The sequence below is a fragment of the Parasteatoda tepidariorum genome, chromosome 5, assembly GCF_043381705.1.
Source record: "Parasteatoda tepidariorum isolate YZ-2023 chromosome 5, CAS_Ptep_4.0, whole genome shotgun sequence".
Lineage (NCBI taxonomy): Eukaryota > Metazoa > Arthropoda > Arachnida > Araneae > Theridiidae > Parasteatoda > Parasteatoda tepidariorum.
Window position 1 is genome coordinate 84,127,214 of NC_092208.1, and position 18,682 is coordinate 84,145,895.

The following is an 18,682-nucleotide window of genomic DNA, read 5'->3' on the forward strand; positions in this document are numbered from 1 at the left end:
AAATATGGGTTACAAGATCAATGTTTATATTCTAAATCTAATATTGAAAGTAACCATTTTGGCATTTTACTTTTCATAGCCATTTCATTTGATCAGATCTTTCATAATAAGTATCTAGATAAATAATTTACGATAAAAATTAAATAAAGACTGTCAAACACTCAGAAATCAAATAAAAAATATCAAACAACATAACATCTTAGTTTTGATATTATTAAGTTATACTTTTATTTCAGAGTATATTTTTTCATTGTACTGTGTTCAATAACAACTAATAGCTGACACAGAATAGTGCACATAAGTTAACAGCATTTTCTTCAACTTCTTCCTTGATAGTATTTTTCACAATAAGCCTGTAAAAAAAAGGTTAAAGCATTTTGTTACACGATAAAATATTCTTTATGATAGATCATATTTTGAGATACTCCCTATATTTTAAACGTCAATAATCAAAATCACTTTGGAAAGGAAAAAAAGGTATGTTTATTCGAAGAAAGTATGTTTCTACATCTGATTTCAAAATTTAAAATATCTTCTACCGATTTTCCACTCCACAGGAAAAACCTGAAAAATTCAGAGAATTGAAAAATCACCTAAAATAGCAGGGATAATGCAGGGAATTTTGAGTTATTCCTTACAAACTGGAAAAATACAGGGAATTTTATTTCATATTTACATCTTATAAAAGTAGTAACCACTGAAAACGCAATCTATGGGATATTTAAGGATGATATTTCAGCCATACTAAACTATTTCATTACTATTATTTGTTTTAAATATGTTAAGCTAATCCTTATTTCTTTCAATTTTTCCAGCAATTAAAACTAGTATAGCTAGACTAATATAGATCATTGAGGAGCACAATGATTGTGTTTTTCCTCTTAATATATTGTGTATTATATGTACAAGAAAGAAAAAATTTCCAGATTTGAGTGACAACCCTGTTCGACTCAAATTTCTAAGCGAATTTCAGTTTAACCCACAGGAGTAAAAACTAAAAAATTTATTTATTAGTTAAAGAGACCAGAAGCTAAAAGATTTCATATGTTAGTAGTACCCGCTTTCACTTATAACTTTCAAAAAATTTCTTCCACACAAAGAAATGCATCAGTCCCTCATATTAAAGAAGCATATGAAAATATATAACATGAAAAAATTCTTCACTATTTCATGTGTCAGATTGTTTAAATTTTTCAGTCCCATTTTCCTTTCTCGCTGAATTTTTTGGCATAAATATGAGAAGTCAAGCTTCTCTTGACTTTTGTGTAAAATAGGGAGAATCTGAAATTTCTTCCTCATTCTGATCGCTGCGGACAAAAAGAAAAAAAAAGAATCAACAACTATCCTTTTACACCCAATTAACAGGGATTGGTCACTTATTCAAGGGCCTACTATTATATGTTTTATTCTGAGTTAGATATTAGTGATATTTGGCCAACAAACTACAGTAAATTTTGAGCCCTCTAACTGTTAAGATAGCTGTTTCAAACGTAAAAATCCCATCATTAAATCAAAATTTATTAAGGTATTCTGTTTTTTTTATTTTGAATACTATCCTGTTATTTGCTGTCTTGTTATTGGTTGTGGTGATATGAAAGTTAGGAGAGGTGGGTACTGTCTCAATCCTTGTTCGGGTTTAACCAGGGTCAAAATTATGTGACACTCTTGACGTGACTGTTAAAAGATAGAACCATTTAAAAATGGAGCTGGGTACTTGGCCAAGGTTGGCTGTGCTGATTACTTAAAAATTGGATTTGTATGTTAATATTTTACTAAATTTTTCAATTACATATTTTAGATAAAATAAAACTTTGCCTCAAAAATTATGATTTAACTAAAAAAGTTGTAATTAAGACGGTTCACAAAAATTAACATCAGGAAAGAAAATTTTTATCAGTCTTTGTCCAAACAATCAATACTATTGCAGACTATTAGAACTGCTATTAAAACTTGTTTTTATAGTAGGGTAATATTATTGGTAATAAGGTAATACTCAGTTTATTAACTATATTATAATTCTTTTTAAATGTTTTAACAGCGCATCAATACTTTCTCGACCTTTCGAATTTTTGAAATATTCTTACTTGATCAAACTGTGTTCCAAACTTATCTCTTAAAAATTTCAAATATTTCGCAGTTTGCTCAAAAACTGTTGCCTTATCAGTTTTCTCACTTATTCCAGGAATCATTTTTCGCAAAGAATTACAGGCTATAGAGACACGACTTCTATCATAAAAAATGGAAAGTACGTTAGTTAAATAAGTTATACATTTCTCAAAAAGTACTTAAAACACTTATGTAATACATTTTATTATTAAATGACGTAGTATAAAATTTTGTTGATACAAAATTGTTCCTATTGAACTACTTTAGTGTAATAATTATATTTTAGTAAAATAGATACTGAAAACGTATGAAAAATGTAAATATTGAGAACAAATATGTATCAGGATGTATTGTTACTGTAAGAGGTACCAAATTTTGTAGTTCCTTTGGAATTAAAGTGACTGCAAGTCTTACATTAACACAAATGACATTTTTGAAAGTTTTCATTATGATTTTTTTAAAAAGGTCTGGTGTCATCATGCCAAATATGCGACAAACTTTAAATTCTGACAGGTAGTTTAATTACTCGAAAGATTTTTCTGCGAAGTAGCAATCTTAGTAAAGTTTAAAATGTTTTTTTATCAATCTTTTTTTTAATATTAAAGGTCACTTTTCCATTATTTATTACACCGATTTCTTATTTTTTTATGGATATTATACACATGTTTTAAGTAGATTATTCTTTTTTTTTATTATTATTTATTAACGTTTTAAACCATTTTAGGACCAAAAACTTGTAATAAAATAGGCTTAATATAAAAGTTTTGAAATTTTAGCATTCATTGGAAAATTATATAATTAAAATAATTAAATTAAAGGGGGACCAGTGTTTCTGAAGCAAACACTAAAAAATTCCTAAATTATTATGATAAGAATATTTATATATATATATATATTAATATTTATATATATATAGATATATATATATATATATATGAATATCTTTTCAAAAATAATTAAGTTAATTTTTATAAAAGTTAAATAATACACTTTTCATTAAAAAAACATTTGTAAATATTGTTTTAGAAATAAAAATGCTCTTAAATAAATGTATCTTAAGTATATTTAAAAGAATAAAAACCAAAAATCTTTTCATTTTTGTATATTAAATTAATTGTTCACAGATTAGAGTTCATGGTTATGATTAATTGAGTTAATCTTCATGGCTATCAAAATTAGGTTTCACTTTGGATGCAGTATGTTTTGCTGAACTCTTTACAATTTCTTCAAAAAGCAAGAAAACTTTTATAGTTTTTGGTTTATTTGAAATATAAAATACTGTCTAAAAATTAGTATCTATAGAAGTAGTTTAAAGTGATTTATAACAGACACAGATTTTTATTCAATTTAGTTATTTTAAGAGAACTGTTTTAATAATTATTTATTAAAACAGTTCTCTATATGAAGGGTCTCTCTATATAAGGGTTCTCTATATAAGTCTTATATGAAGGGTGCATTAGTTTTTTTTTTTTTAAATAACTGTTTATATCATTTTAATATTGAAAAAGCCATCACACCTTCTTCGCCTTTCTTTTTCGTTGTGACTTTCTCTATCATCGGGTGCTGGACTGAAGAAATGCATTTCTCCATTTGAATCCTTGTAACCATAAACTACTTGATTGTCAGCTGTAACAAAACTTTCCATTGTCTGAGCAGAATTAATCCCTATATTCTCCACCCTGTTGAAAACAACATACTTAATATGATCACAAGCATAGATTTATTAAAATCAATAATATGAGTAAAACGTATACTCTTTAAAAAAAATTTAACAGGCAGACCATAAATATTTATGAGATAAAGATCGACAAATAACTTTATTAACATTTGAGTTTACACTTACTTTAACATTAGGAGACAACAGACTTTAACCATTAGCCACCATTATATCAAATAACATTTTTTTAATTAACTTTTGAGAATTATTTTGTTTTAATAATATGCATGTAAAGCAGAACACTTTCTATCAAACAAGAGATTTTGTATATATGTTTCTGTGAATGATTGAAATTGGTGGTAGTTGACTTCCACCAGTGAATGTTGAAAAATCACATAGTCGCTTTGGAAAATGTCCGAAATATATACTAGGTCTAGTCAGGTGCCACTGCCCCGTATGCCTAAAAGCAATGTTTTTTAAGGTCACTGCCCAGTATGCGCATTTAACCGGTATTCCAAACACTGATGTTTCTCCTAATCTATCTCAGCATATATTATGCGTTCCCAAAATGGGCAGTTTGATAATAAACAGTACCTAAATATAAAAGCATGCTTTCCTCCTAATGCCTCTTAGTTTTATACTAAGAATTGAAAAACCTCTTACTTTTTGTTACTGTTATACATTTAGATGATTTTCTCGGCAAACACAAACTTGAAAAAGTTTTAGTTTTAAAAAAATTAATAATTGCTTATAAACTTAATAATCTGATTTCCATGATCTCATTTATCTTTCAAATTCTTACTTCATGTGATATATGCATGAACATTCTTTATGCAGGTTTATGTTGCATTTAATGCGCCGCTATAGATTACAAAATTTACATTTAGATTATTTACAATCAAGTTCTATAACATGTTTCATGTAACTAAAAAAGGCAATTTGACCTTTTGTGTAACAAGTTTGCCACATGAATCTCCGGATTTAATGCGCTCCTGGAACTTTGAAAAAGCACTTCTTGGAAGATACTGCTTTCCAAACAAAGAAAAAATTATCAACAATATTTAACAGATTTCCAAAATATCTGTAAGAAATTCTTTTATTTACATTCCTCAATTTTAAGTAGATAAAGGAGAATAAGGAATCATATTTTATTTCATTTTAATGCTAAGGAGTGGAAAGAATGGGTTATTGTTTTACTATACTTCAGTAGGAGAAGTATTTATTACGAGTCTATTTTTAATTAGCTTTCAACGGGCATTGAAAATAACTTAACTACAAAGCTTTTTCATTGTTATAATAAAAGTTAAAATTTTGCAGAAGCCTGGAAAAAGTCACGAATTTGTGTAATTAGACAATTTTCTACAAGATATTTCAAAAATGGTGATATTTATTTATTTTACTATTTTTTATTCTCTTAAAAATTATAAAGTTTGTCTATGTTTAGTTGCGAATTAATTATATTTAAAGTGAACTACTTAAGTGACTTAGAAAAATATATTAACAGTAAATATTCTCATAACAGAAACTTATGTGGCTAGAAGCAAACAATTTATAGAATTGTTTTCTTTATTTGCTTTTATTTTTCTCAGTCTTGATTTTTTGTTTTATAATTTGACATATTAAATTCTTTTTTCTGTAGTAAATGATTCTGTACCTATTGTTTGTAATTAACTGTAAATTTAAAAGCTAATTTTACCTTACTTCTGTAAAAAAATATAAATGTAAGATTTCTTGAACAGTGTGGTAAAAATAACTTTTGATTTAATGATCGGATCTTCACATTCTTCTATTCAATCTTAATGGTTCAAGGGGATGACCTAAAATATGTTAATTAATTAGTGCAGACGATATTTTAAGTTACAAAATGAGACACTTTTTTTTTATGTTGACGGAATATGGTTTTTGACCCCCAAAATATGGGTAGTAGTATGGTTCCAGTAGTTTGGTTAGAAGAATGGTATTAAGTTTGGACCCCTTATTGTTAATTTTACATTTTGCTTATTTCGGCTCATCTCTAGAATTTTTTAAGCTAATAAAAAAACACTCTGCACATAATAATATTTGTTTATCCACAGATTTTTCATGCAAAAAATAATTTTAATATTTTTGTTATTATTTTATTTTATAATAGTCGAAAAAATTTTGAATGGTACAAAGTTTTACATCATTTTAAAGAATGTAATTTTATATGACAAATTATAAAATTTGAACGCAATCGGTCGAAAAGTTTTTGAGAAATCGGATTTTAAATATCTCCAAACCAAACTATTGGAACCCTATTTCCCAGGTTGCGGCTACTACCTACCTATATTTTAAAGATCGAGAATCAAATTCTGACAAAAAAGGTTTGTTTATTCAGAGAAATATGTTTTTGTGTCTGATTTCGTAACTTAAAATATCGTCCACACTTAACTAACATATTTGCGGTCGAACCATTAGTCATAGTACGTGAAAATCCGATCTTTAGATCAAAAATTGTTTAAAGTGTATTATTATTATTATTTATTCTGGTGCTCTGTACGCACGGAGGCGCTAGCTTTAACCAACTTACGGTTCTGCACATAAAAAGTCGTAGTTTAACTTCTCCGCATAGAAAAACCGGTTTTTCCATGTTATTAGATAGGGAAATGAATATTTGGGAGAAACTTTCTCCTAATTTTGCCCATTTGCTAAACCAGCAGTGGGTTAAAATTGCATTTTATTTCGGATAGGAAAATTCAAAATGAAATACATACCTGCCAACTTTTAATCTCTTCCATTATGATTTTTCCCAGTGGTATTGAAATGGAATTAAAATTTCAATTTTAAGCAAAAAAATATGTTGTATTTGAAAAAGTTTAAGCTGACGACCATGGTAGTAACACATATTAATATAGATGCTTAATTTTTTTAAGAATAGTGGTGATCAAAATCATTTAAAAATTAAGTTTATAAAAGTAAAGAATATATATATTTACTACCACTTTAAATATTAAAATAAAATTTTACGCCAAATGCGTAAAAGTTGGCAGGTATGGAAATACCATTTTATTCCATCTTTACTCTTAAAACTTTGAATGAATTAAAATACATTTTATACAATAATTTACTTACCCACGATACTCATTTAAAACATCGCTGGTACCCAAACTACTTGTCTGATAAAGAACATTGCTGGCGGTGGAACAATCGCTGGTTGCAGTCGTACTGCTAGAAGTTGAATTAGTTGCCCATGATAACCCATTCATAGCAGACACGTCTGAAGCCTGTAAAATATTTAAAGATCCTGTGTTGTCGATTAAGAAAATTTTACGAAACTAAAGAAAATTTAAAAAAAAAAAAAAAAAAAATTTGCATTAAACTCTAAATAAAGATGGACAGAACTTAATGCAACAGCTACACATATATGTTACAAGCTCATAACAGTTATATATAAAAAAAAAGCATTGCATTGGCTAAAAATTTTATTTCGTGTCACAAACAGAGCCTTTGAAAAATAGCCTTAAAAAATAAGCAGGGATGCCATCTTATACGGATTGTTTTAAGTGTCTACAGGTAACGGAGTAATGGAAGGCTTTTGTAAACTTTGCATGGCTTTTCGAAATTCTTTCGCCAAGGAAAATAAAAATAAATCCCCAGTTTAAGTGGCTTACACTTGAAGCAAAGCTATAATTCCGCATCCGGCTTGCACCGACCACAATGCTGACGTAAAACATCCGCAAGGTAGTTTATTTGTAAATGGAATTACACACTTGCGATATTTTTTGAAGCTAATGAATTAGGCATGCTGGACATAATCCACTTAACATAAGCGCTAATTTCCAAAAGCTCTTTTTTTTTTTTTTAAGAAAGCATTTTCTACATAACAACCAAGGGGAGGCCTGGTTGGTAGGGTACTGGGCCCATGTCGAAGAGATCGTGGTTTCTATCCCCACCAACCGAAGACTCCCCGTGTAGTAAATGGTGACTGATGCAGGTTAAATCTGTCGGGTCACAGAATCCTCCATGTTCCCATAACAAGTCAATACCTCTGGTGGTGCAGGAGCTCCCTTGTCTTCTGGATTGAGATTAAAATTACAAGGATACGGAGTTGAGCGTTGGTAGTCGTAAACCCAGAATTGAGTTGGCTGTTCAATGACTGTTATGCAACATAAAATAACAACTAAAGGTTGCACAAAAGCAGTGTTGAATAATATCTTGGGTATTTATATTTCCAAAGAAAAAGCATAATTTTGCAGGAATAATGTTAGAGTCATAAAATAGATCTAGAAGGGGTAAACTGACTGAGACTGTCTAGACCAGTAACAGGCTGTAGTGCCTAAGAAGAAGAGTGTTAGAGTTATAAAGTTGCAGCTTGTGACTTGCCGCCACGGCCTTATTGATAATTGATAAATTACGATTTTTCCACGTTGAAGAGAACAATTTAGACCCATGGTGGATCAGAGGATAGAGCACTCGCCTTCTAATGAGATGACCCGGGTTCGATCCCAGCGATAGCTGGTTTATTCGAATTCTGCTCCCGGCTCACACCGACCACAGTACTGACGCGAAATATCTTCAGTGGTAGATCATGGGTTAAAGTCCCCTTGCCTTCAGGCTAACTGTGCGAAGTTTTCTTTGTTTTACTCTCCATGTAATGCAAATGCGGGTTAGTTCCATCAAAAAGTCTTCCTCGGAAGCAAAATTTCTCCCAATACTTGATCCAAGAGTCCCCTTGTCTTCTGGATTGTGTTCAAAATTACAAGGCAACGACGGTTATAAAATATTCGTGATGATGGTAGAATTGATCCCCATGGTTTTGATTAGCTCTAAAGCAGGTCTTTGAAATGTTCCATAAGCTTTGAGATAACCATTGATAGTTTTAGGAATAGATCCCCAACGGTAATGTTGAGGAGGCAGTCCAGGACATGCTCCAGAGATACTGGGATGTAGCAGCTTGAGCATGGTGGAAAAAGTTACATTCCGTTTTCAAATCTCATTACATTTGTGTATTACATCATTAATATTTGTGAAATTAATATATTTTTTATGGAACTAATATAATAAAATGTTTTTCCTTTTTAAATCTGGAAAAAATTTATGCATCTTATAATTTCTAAACTACAGGGTAGTAAATTATTAACTACTCTTTAGTTAAAAAACCATTAAATATTGAACAAATAATTCCAAGAAACTGAAGCGGTAAGAAGATGTTACCTGATTAAAAACTTCATTCACTTCTAAAATATACTAATCGGGAATAACAATCGACATGTTTCAAGCGCTCAAAAACAGGCACTCGTTTTTAAGACTTGCCAAAGGTGAATGAGATAAAGCAAAAGTGATTTGAAATAAAAACAAGTTGCTAGACATGAATAGATCGACTTTCAATCAATACCTCTGGGGGTACTGGATTGGGGATCGATCGTTCTCTGATTCGGGTCAAAATTACGATCTGTGGATGTATGAATGTGTCCGCCCTATAAGCGGCAGAAGTCGAATTCTTGGCCATAGATGGCGCCATTGAAAAACAAGAAACGCACACTCTGCCTTAAATTTGCTCGGTTTCACCAAGCAGGCTTGCTAGTATGGCAAGTGGCATTAGAAACAACAACAGATCGACTTTTTTAGACGTTTCAACAATTGGTTGTGCTAGATTGACGTGCTATAGACGTTTCAGCAATTGACGATTCTTTTTTTTTTATCTCTCTCGACTATTGTGGATTTTCTTGATTTGTTTCTCACCTTAATTTTTCTATGGCAGTTTTTCGTTTTATAATTCTAATCACTTTCGTTTATTCTCATTGGCGTCTAACAAGTCTTTAAAAATGGGCGCCTATTCTTAAGCATTTTAAACATGTCGATTGTTATTTTCAATTTGTATATTTTTGAAGTGAATGAAGTAATATCTTACCGTTTCAGTTTCTTGGGATTATATATTTATTTAATACTAAATAATTGCATGGCTTATAAATGTTTCATTTTGACTTGAAAAAATATTTTTTTTTTTTTTTTTTTTGTACTGAAAAGCATTTCTACAAGTTGGCTACCTTGTGTTTTCAATAACAGACACACCTTTTTCCAGGTTATTAATAGTTTACCTTTTTTGCGTTTAACATAGTATATTCAGGGGGTTGAACGTCCAACATGACTTGTTGGTATGTTGTTCCAATATTTTCTGTAATACTGGATACTGCAGTTTGAAGAATATCCGATCCCACATTCGGATTTATATTTTGAAAATCATTTTGTGTTAAGTACACTGGCATTTCTTTCAGTGGAGCAGTTGATACCTGGAATTAAGAGATGCATATGTAATTATAGCGTCTATATTCAATATATATAGTAGAATAGTTTTTGTTTTCACGGAGGTATACAAAATAATAGGTATTTCAAGCGTATCTACTAAAAAAATAATTAGAGAAATTAACAACAAATGAAGAACTTAGTGCTGCGGTTTCCTAGGGTTCCGTGGAACGATGTCAGGGGTATCGAGAGTTAGGACAGTTTTTAACAGCAATGATTTCATTTATATCTAATCAAATATTCATATTTTATTTACTATTTCGCTTGTTTATATCAACTTCTTAATGTTAAATTCGAATGAAAAAAGTAACAAAATTTCCCATCGAGCTTTCTAGCTCAAAATAAAATAATTAAAGTTCAAGAATAAAGAATTACGTTTTCCTAAAAACTATTCTCGTCGTGTGAAACAGATCTTTTTTAGAAATCATAATTCAGCTTATTTTATCCATTTTTTGCACATAAAAAAATTTATGTTACTAAATATTTCATTCTACACTTCAAATAGTTTCGAAATAATTAGTAGCCTGCATGTAACAGAAGAAAAAAATCAAACATTTTAGAACAATAAGTAAATGTACTGCATATGCATAGGTATGTGTTTGTGCAAACGTATAAGTAAATGTACTAAAACATTTTGTTACTTTTTTTGACGTAACAAATGTTATAAAAAAAATTCCCAAACCGTTATTTCCTTATATTTAAATATTAATTTTTTTTTATTTTTACATATAATTTAAAATTTATTTCAATGCAACTTTTCGTAGTTTCAAAAAAAAATCAATAAATTAAATTTAGCATTACCTGAGATGATACAGTGGATTCATTTGTAATAATATCCAAATCTTCATTAATATATACTTTGTGAGTCGAATTTTCAGGCGCCACATCGCTTAAATTACAAAGTGAAGATTTTTCCAGTGATTGCTGATTATTATTGGTTACAGCTTGTAAGCGAATAACCTCAGCTCGACCTCTCTGAAATTCTTCCGTATTTGGTGCAAAATTTGCTGACCCCATGTTCTGTTTCTGAAATAGTATATAAAAATCAATTAAAGTACATAAAAATGATGTTATATGTTAAAAATGGAAACATGAATAATTTTTCAACTAATGATCGGATTTTCACTTTCAGACCTAGAGATAGATCGTATTTTGTCTTAATAAATATACCCTTAATTTATTTATTAGTTGCTACCTCAAATTAATAACCGTTGTTGAACAGCCGACCTAATTTTGGGCTTCGAACTACCAATGTTCAACTCCGTAGCCTTGTAATTTTGAACCCAATCCAGAAGACTCCTGGATCAAGTCTTGGGAGAAATTTGCCTTCGTGGAGCACTTTTTGAGGGAACTAACTCGTATTTGTGTTACATGGAGAGGAAAACCACGAAAGCCTCCCACGGTTGGCCTGGCGGCAAAGGGACTCTAACCCATGATCTGTCTACCACTGAGGATATTTTACGTCAGCACTGTGGTCGGTGCAAGCCGGGTGCGGAATCCGAATCAACCAGCCATCACTGGGATTTGAACCCGTTTCCCCTCATTGGAAGGCGAACGCCCTATCCCTTGAGCCATCACGGCTCTTACCTCAGATTATCGAGATAGCTGCTATCTGAAAAATATGGTCCCAGTAATTAAGTCAGGAGAGCAGTTTGTTTTTTTTTTCGCCTTATTTTTGTAACTATTTCACCAAAGAAAAAAAAAAATTGCCACAGAATTCTAAAACCCACCTTTCCATAGATAATTCGCACAAAAATCTATATTATATAAAACGCTAATACGTATGTATCAATAAAACCGATGATATTTCTTTTCTCACGTTGGCAACAGTTTTCATTTTTAATTGATAGGCTTCGGCGCTCAAGAGCACGTAGTGAGCATCATATGTCTGATCTATATTATATAAAACGCTAATACGTTTTAATTGATAAGCTTCGGCGCGCNGAAGAACACCGCGAAAGCCTCCCACGGTTAGACTGACGGCAAAGGGTCTACACTGAGGGTCTACCACCCATGATATTTACCACTGAGGATATTTTACGTCAGCACTGTGGTCGGTGCGAGCCGGGTGCGGAATTCGAATCAACCAGCCATCGCTGGGATTTGAACCCGTTTCACCTAATTGTAAGGCGAGAGCTCTATCCCTTGAGCCTCCCTTGAACGCTCTATCCCTCAGAATATCGAGGTAGCTGCTATCTGAAAAATATGGTCCCAATAATTAAGTCAGGAGAGCAGTTTATTTGTTTGTTTTTTTCGTCTTATTTTTGTAACCATTTCACCAAAGGAGAAGAAAAATTTGACACAGAATTTTAAAACCCACCTTTCCATAGATAATTCTCATAAAAATTTATTTCTTATTACATAATAAAAAATGGTCGAAAAAATTTTGAATTGCGAGATACAATTTTTATGTAATTTGAAATTGCGTTGTTTTAAATGACAAAATCCTTCATTTGTATAGAATTGGTAGAAAGATTTTAGAGAAAGGAAATTTTAAAAAATGAAACTTATTTAAACTCACAAACTATTCCATCGTTTTTGTATAACTTTTGTATTTTGTCATTTAACATGTAATAACATATTTTAAAATGAAGTTGCAATGTTAGTTTTATAAAGGACTATGAACCTTGAAATTCATTTTCCTAAAATCTCTAATCTCGTGTTACTGTTATAGATGAGCTTACCAACTCTTAATTGATATCCTCACTGTCCAAAAAAAATTAGTATTTTTATCAGTGATTCCTAAAACGCTTACTTATTAAATAATGTTAGAAAATATTCTATTATATATGATAGCAAATAGCGTTTTTTTTCTGCACGAGTAAAATAAGCATCTAAGTTATATATATTTTCATAGCTTAAATAAATCTTACTTTTGAATATTGAACACTAACTTTTATCCCAGTGTTTTGAAGATCCAACTTTCTGCCAAGATCGGAATCTGCAGATAGCATAGTGATATTCTTGTTTCCGTCATCGCTTGCCAAACTGAAAATCAACATTTTTTATGATGATTTGGTAGTGTAAATTATTTTTAAGCAGTACTGAAATTTTAAAACAGTGATGTGTTGTGCTACAAACGAGATCCATGCAGATAAATAAAAACTTTACAGTATTCTTACGTACTATACTCTTCGTAAATTAAGTAGACATTTTAAGCATACGCGATCTTACCACTATTCAAGCTTTTTCCCCCTCGATTACCATGGTTATGAAAAGCTTTCTACCCCCTCTCCCTAAGACTGAATATTTCAGAAGTAGGAATATATGCAAGCGAGGGGGAAAAAAAGCAAGATTTGCGGATACCATGGTAACGGAGAGAGGAAAAGTGTGGAGACAGGGGAAATCGTATAATCTATTAAATTTACGAAAAGAAGAAATCTTTTATACATATTTTTGAAATTCTTCTACATGCAGACGAAATGTTTGGCAACAAGTTTCATTTTTCTCATAAAATTAGCATTAACACTTAAATATTTAGCACGTTATTTGTTCTCTCTTTTAATATTTAGTCAATTTTACTTCTACAAGATTAGTATACAGTCATTTTATAAATATGAAACATACTTAGTTTTCCTCTGTCTTTTTTTTAGCGTTGGCAACAAAAAAGTTGAATATCAAGCGTGTAAGCTGTCATAAGCGGGAAAGCGTAAACATACACGTTTGCAAATTTCTGAATAAAAAAGCTTTCCCGAGTGAACAACGATAAACTGAAACAAACTGAGATATAAACCAGGAAGAACTGAAAGGTTAAAAGCTAGTAGTTCATCTTAATATCCAAACTGTTCTATAGTATGTTTAAATTACACTTAAGCAGATTCAATCACAATAATTTTATTCTTTGAAATATGATGCTGTTTCGTTTTTTAAGTATAATTAATTTTTAGTTTCTCCTGTGTTTTTCTATATTAATATAACTTATTCCAATCTCTCTTAATAATATTTAGATCATTTTACAGTGATAACTCACAGCTCTAAAATTTATAATTGTGTTTTTAACAAAGTTGTGAATCTATACAGCATGCCATTTATTTCAATTTCAAAGCTTTTATTCCAATAATTTAGTATTGACTAAAAACTTTAATTTCTTATAAAGGTAATTAGTCTAAATTCGTACGATTTTATGCTAAACCACATGTCAAAAGGGTTTAACTTTTAGTAGCGAGCAAAGCGGGCATGGTTTGCAAAGCAAACCATATAAGATTGTAAAGCAATGTTTGGAAGCGTTAGTGAGCAGGGGGCATAGCCCACTAGTTTTCAATAATTTCTCTTTTAGAAGCTATTACCACTAATTCTAGGTGAAAACTGCATTAGAATCTCACCAGCAGAAGAACTATAGCTCCTCAAAGGCGGGAAGGAAGCATAATCGAACTTTATGGTTGCTCTTTCAGTATATTCATCACTATTGGAATAATATTGAAGTAACAAAAGATTAAAAATTAATATTAAAAAAATCTATTTTAAACTACATTATTTTTATTATCAGCTAATTAAAAAAGTTAAAATGATTTTTTAACCACAAAAGTTTAAGTAAGCATGTGAACGCAAAAGAATGAGAAGCGAAAAAGCATTGAGTATCTAATTTTTTAAGTTTTCGTTGCCTCAGGATTTTGAATAAAAATTATTCTCTCACTCTTAGTAGATTAATGGAAAGTGTATTTTTTTAAGGATTTGTAATTTTTTAATATTAATTTTAGTATTCTTGCGTAGCCGCCAACAACACGAGTTTCTTTTTTTCTAATTCATAAAGTATAACTGCTTATTAAATTAGAAAAAGTATTCTAATCTCAAATAAGCTGTTTTCCAACCAAACGAACCAAATAGCAGCTTTTACATCTATTATACTTTTTAAAACAGTTTTTATTGTGGTACACAAAGCTGGCTAGTATTAGAGTTAGACGATCTTTGTTTTTATATTAAAGGAACAAATTTGGAAACCGACACCTTTTAAGCGTTCTGTTAAAGAAAATTGTCAAAATGGTTGCATAATAACAATAAAATTTATTTTCCTTCCCCATTGTTTTTTTTTTCGCGATGATATTAATCCGTTTCGAGGAGCCGTAAAAAAAACTATAATAATATTTATGTTATAGATACCTATGTAAATACAGTAAGTAATTAATATCACAATACTAGTCGTGCCTAATACAACAATTAAATATTAAACATCATTGGCTACAATAATTCTTAGGTGATTTTTTTAAGGACCCACGAAATGAAAAGTACCCTTAAAAAGTTTACGACACAATTAACGTATGAATGAGATCCTGGTCGTCTAAATAATTTTAAAACAAATTTTATAAACCAATAAACATATAATAAAGCATAAATTTGGTTGCTTCTAGAAAATATCCTCATATGAGTAAAAGATTGCAGCTGATAAAGATAAGCACTAAAAGTTACTAAACCATAACCTAAAGTTATCAAAGGTAGCCCTTTTATTAATCATAAAGTACCAAAGGGATACCATCTTACTTGTCGGTTAAAGGAGGCCGTATAAAATCGCCTTACTATTGTTGACGCCAGTGTTGCTTTATTAATTTGATAATGGATACTATTACGTTTAGGATTAAAAATAATACGTGCTGTGGTAATAAGTTTGTGCATAATGTAGGTAAGTAATAAAAGTTCTATGGTTGTAATAGGTTTTTTATGGTCACCAATTTACGGATAAGTACTACCATATTGCTGAAAGTATTTCTCTTCGTCACATGAAAAGTAAATTATCATTTAATTGTTTTCACAGAAATATAAATTTATTTTAAAAAACTACAAAAAGTTGTATGTTAAATTTAATAATTTTAATTTTTTCTATAATTTTCTAATTTAAAAAGAAATCTTTTTTTTTTGCAACAATATTGGCATCTTTAAAAAACCTAAAAGATAAACAAGAAAAAATGGGTATTTGTCGCCATGTTTTACGAATTACTTTTACAATTGGCTAATAATTACGATCAATATTAGTCGCCAAAATAATTTTATCTGAGTAATATATTTTGCTATAAAAAACTTAATAATCACAAAAAGACAATTTTTTACAATCAAAACAGGAAACGAAGTAAAAATTTTAAAAACATAAACTATGTAAAATTATGCATGAAATTTAGTTTGACTAATATAATAGAAATACTATTCTTGCGTTTCCGAAAAAGGAGATTCATTGAGCCCATCATCTGGATTTTCTTGCTCACCAAACTCATCAACTATATTCTTTAGCTTTTCTTCATTTCTAAATGAATTTTCAACTACGTTGTTATTGTTATTAGAAATAGTTCCTATAATGTCTTGCTTGAGAACTAGAGTTTCGTCCCCCATTTACGATTCTGAAAAGAACTAAATAATTTATCGTCTGAAAAGAGGAAAAACTACAAAAATGAATAGTTGTTCTAAATATTTACATGACTTAATTTTTTTTAATTTAAACTGTTGCCATTTCCGCGTAGAAAGTAACTAACTTTGAAATAAATTGAAAATTAAGAGTATTATAGAAAATTAATATATATATATGAACAAAACAGCTTGAACGAACACTCATAATCAGTGTTCTTTTTTTATATATCATCGTCAACGTGATATGTTCAACATTTGTAGAATTTAGTTAACTTTGTAAAATATTTAATATTTCTTCCAATCCATTATTATAATTTAATTTAAAATTTATGAAATAATTTTAATTATAAGTTGATATTTATTAGCTAGTTTCTTGTTTATAATTTGCAGTACACAAAATGTTATTTTTTTTAAAACTGGATGTGTTTAAAGTAGAGTGTTGGCCTATCGAGATCGAGTCAAAATTTTCTTATTTTTTGATTGTGATACATATGTTATAAACTTCAAGCTTAAAAATTATCCTTCAATTGTGTATTTAAAAAAAAAAAGTAATGTACTAGAAACAGTCAATCATATGTTTTTTTCCCCTCAAATGATTTTGTGTCTAGTTTTTATAAATCTAAGGGGAAAATCAGCTGTTTTCTGATTTCTCAATTTTGAAAACATTCTATTACATGTTCATAAACTAGTCCCCCATCACCACTTTTTTATATATATAAATACAATAATTATCGTTTGCACATTCATTGCTGATTTTTTAAAAAAATAATTCTTGTATTTAGATACATAGAAAACGATTTTTTAAAAGAATATTTTTAGAATTTTTATAACAAAAATTTGTAAGCTTATTAAAATTTTAAAAAAAGTTTAAATAAGCATTATAAAAAAATTAATTTTTGGTAAGTTCAGCAAGCTTTATCCTAAAACTTTTTCGGAATTTATCTTTGATATCCGTACTTGAAAGAAAAAAATTCTTATTTTATTAAAGATATTTTTAATGTAATTCAAAATTTCAACCGTTGAGTCAAACAATTAGTTACATTTCATTTACAAATGTTACATTTCATTAAAAAATGAAATATAATATTCCATTTTAGTTATATTTAATGTATTTACAAAATCATTCTTATTTTATTAATATGATTTTTGCAATAATGATTTTAAAAGAGGGAAAGAAAAAAAACAGAAATCAAAGGACTCCTATGAAACCTTCAAGAAAAAGAAGAAAAAAAAACGTGACTAAAGATACACGACAAAAAGATGCAACCCTGCTTTGTCTTAATAAAACTAACAACCCTAAAACCAATCTATTTTCCGTTTCCCTGCAAGAGCCAGATGCCGAAGAGCGCGCGACTCTCGTATAAGGACACGCGAGACAGAAATGTGGTGAATTGTACTACGAATTAGATTATAAATATTTATCTTTTGAAATCCATTGTAAAAAACATGGCAAATACTGACAAGCTTATTTAAGTGCATGTATTTTTGACATTAGTGAATCTAATCAAACAACTTTTTTTTTAAAAAAGATGATGTGGGAAAAAAACGTCTGGAAAAATACAGTCTACTTCTCCGTATGGCTTATAAGTTTGGCAGGAAAGCTATGCATTGCAGATGAACTACCGACATGCTTGCCAGTAAGTTATTAAATTTAATAATAATTTTAAGGCTTTAATTGGTTTTTTAATTGTTTTTCTTTAATTCGTCTGAAAATAAAAGAGAAATAAATCAATTTCAAAACAAATATGCTATAAATGAGTCGCTCTCAGCTCTAATTGATTTTCTCGATCATTTATCGTGTTTTTTGTTACATATAATTCTAAAAGCGTAAATTGAAAAAATCTTATAGTATTGAAATGAATTTATAATGAAGATAATTAGAAGAGTGATGATTGTTTTCGAACAAATTTTAATTCGTTGACTTATACCATGTGTACCATTCACCGATTATGCAATCAAAACTGATATGTGATGAACAAAATTGTGTAATGTTAGTTCAAAAGCGTGTACAAGTACCAATTTATATTTGTTCAAAATAGAATTAGTTTAAAAGTTGTAATCTTTATTTATATATTTTTAAGAGTGCTTTACAAATTTNCCCACACCATGACACTGCATGTCGGATATCGGTCCCTTTCCTGGATATTTTCTGGACGAAAACCAGTACCACTCTCGCGCCAGATCAGTTGGCGTCTACAATCCGATGACAGACTGAACCTACTCTCACCTGAGAACAGTACGCATGCCAAGTCCTGTTCAGTCCAATTGTGATGCTCACGACACCATTACAAACGGGCAGTACGGTGCTGCCTGGTCAATGGGACT

At 29.9% G+C, this 18,682-nt stretch overlaps 2 protein-coding genes across 4 annotated transcripts in view; one reads left to right on the forward strand and one right to left on the reverse strand.

The window, feature by feature from the left end:
• Positions 1 to 199: 199 nt before the first annotated feature.
• LOC107441091 (uncharacterized) lies at positions 200 to 16,461 on the reverse strand. Of its 2 annotated transcripts, none has more exons than XM_016054238.3 (8): positions 16,158 to 16,461; positions 12,922 to 13,015; positions 10,829 to 11,053; positions 9,823 to 10,014; positions 6,857 to 7,008; positions 3,624 to 3,785; positions 2,085 to 2,226; positions 200 to 353 (listed from the first exon to the last, which is right to left on the reverse strand). In XM_016054238.3, the coding sequence occupies exons 1-8, from the start codon at positions 16,340 to 16,342 to the stop codon at positions 318 to 320; spliced, it is 1,188 nt and encodes a 395-aa protein (XP_015909724.2). In that variant the 5' UTR covers positions 16,343 to 16,461; the 3' UTR covers positions 200 to 317. The 2 variants fall into 2 exon arrangements, with proteins under 2 accessions (XP_015909724.2, XP_015909723.2); XM_016054237.3 differs by having other exon boundaries at positions 12,901 to 13,015.
• A 1,228-nt stretch (positions 16,462 to 17,689) lies between these two features.
• Positions 17,690 to 18,682, forward strand: part of LOC107441090 (endosome/lysosome-associated apoptosis and autophagy regulator family member 2) — a 66,360-nt gene continuing 65,367 nt past the window's right edge. For both annotated transcript variants that reach the window (XM_043039662.2, XM_043039663.2), the window contains exon 1: positions 17,690 to 17,994. In XM_043039662.2, coding sequence (XP_042895596.1) covers positions 17,887 to 17,994 — 108 coding nt within the window. In that variant the 5' untranslated portion in view covers positions 17,690 to 17,886. The remainder of the gene's footprint in view (positions 17,995 to 18,682) is intronic.

Bases quoted from the DNA above. Each gene is read 5' to 3' on its own strand.
- LOC107441091 (XM_016054237.3), bottom strand. From the start codon at position 16,342: ATGGGGGACGAAACTCTAGTTCTCAAGCAAGACATTATAGGAACTATT. The intron at 7,009-9,822 runs GTAAACTATTAA...AATATTTTACAG, and splicing joins CTATGTTAAACGCAAAAAAG to GCTTCAGACGTGTCTGCTAT. The intron at 354-2,084 runs GTAAGAATATTT...TTTTTTTTACAG, and splicing joins TTGGAACACAGTTTGATCAA to GCTTATTGTGAAAAATACTA.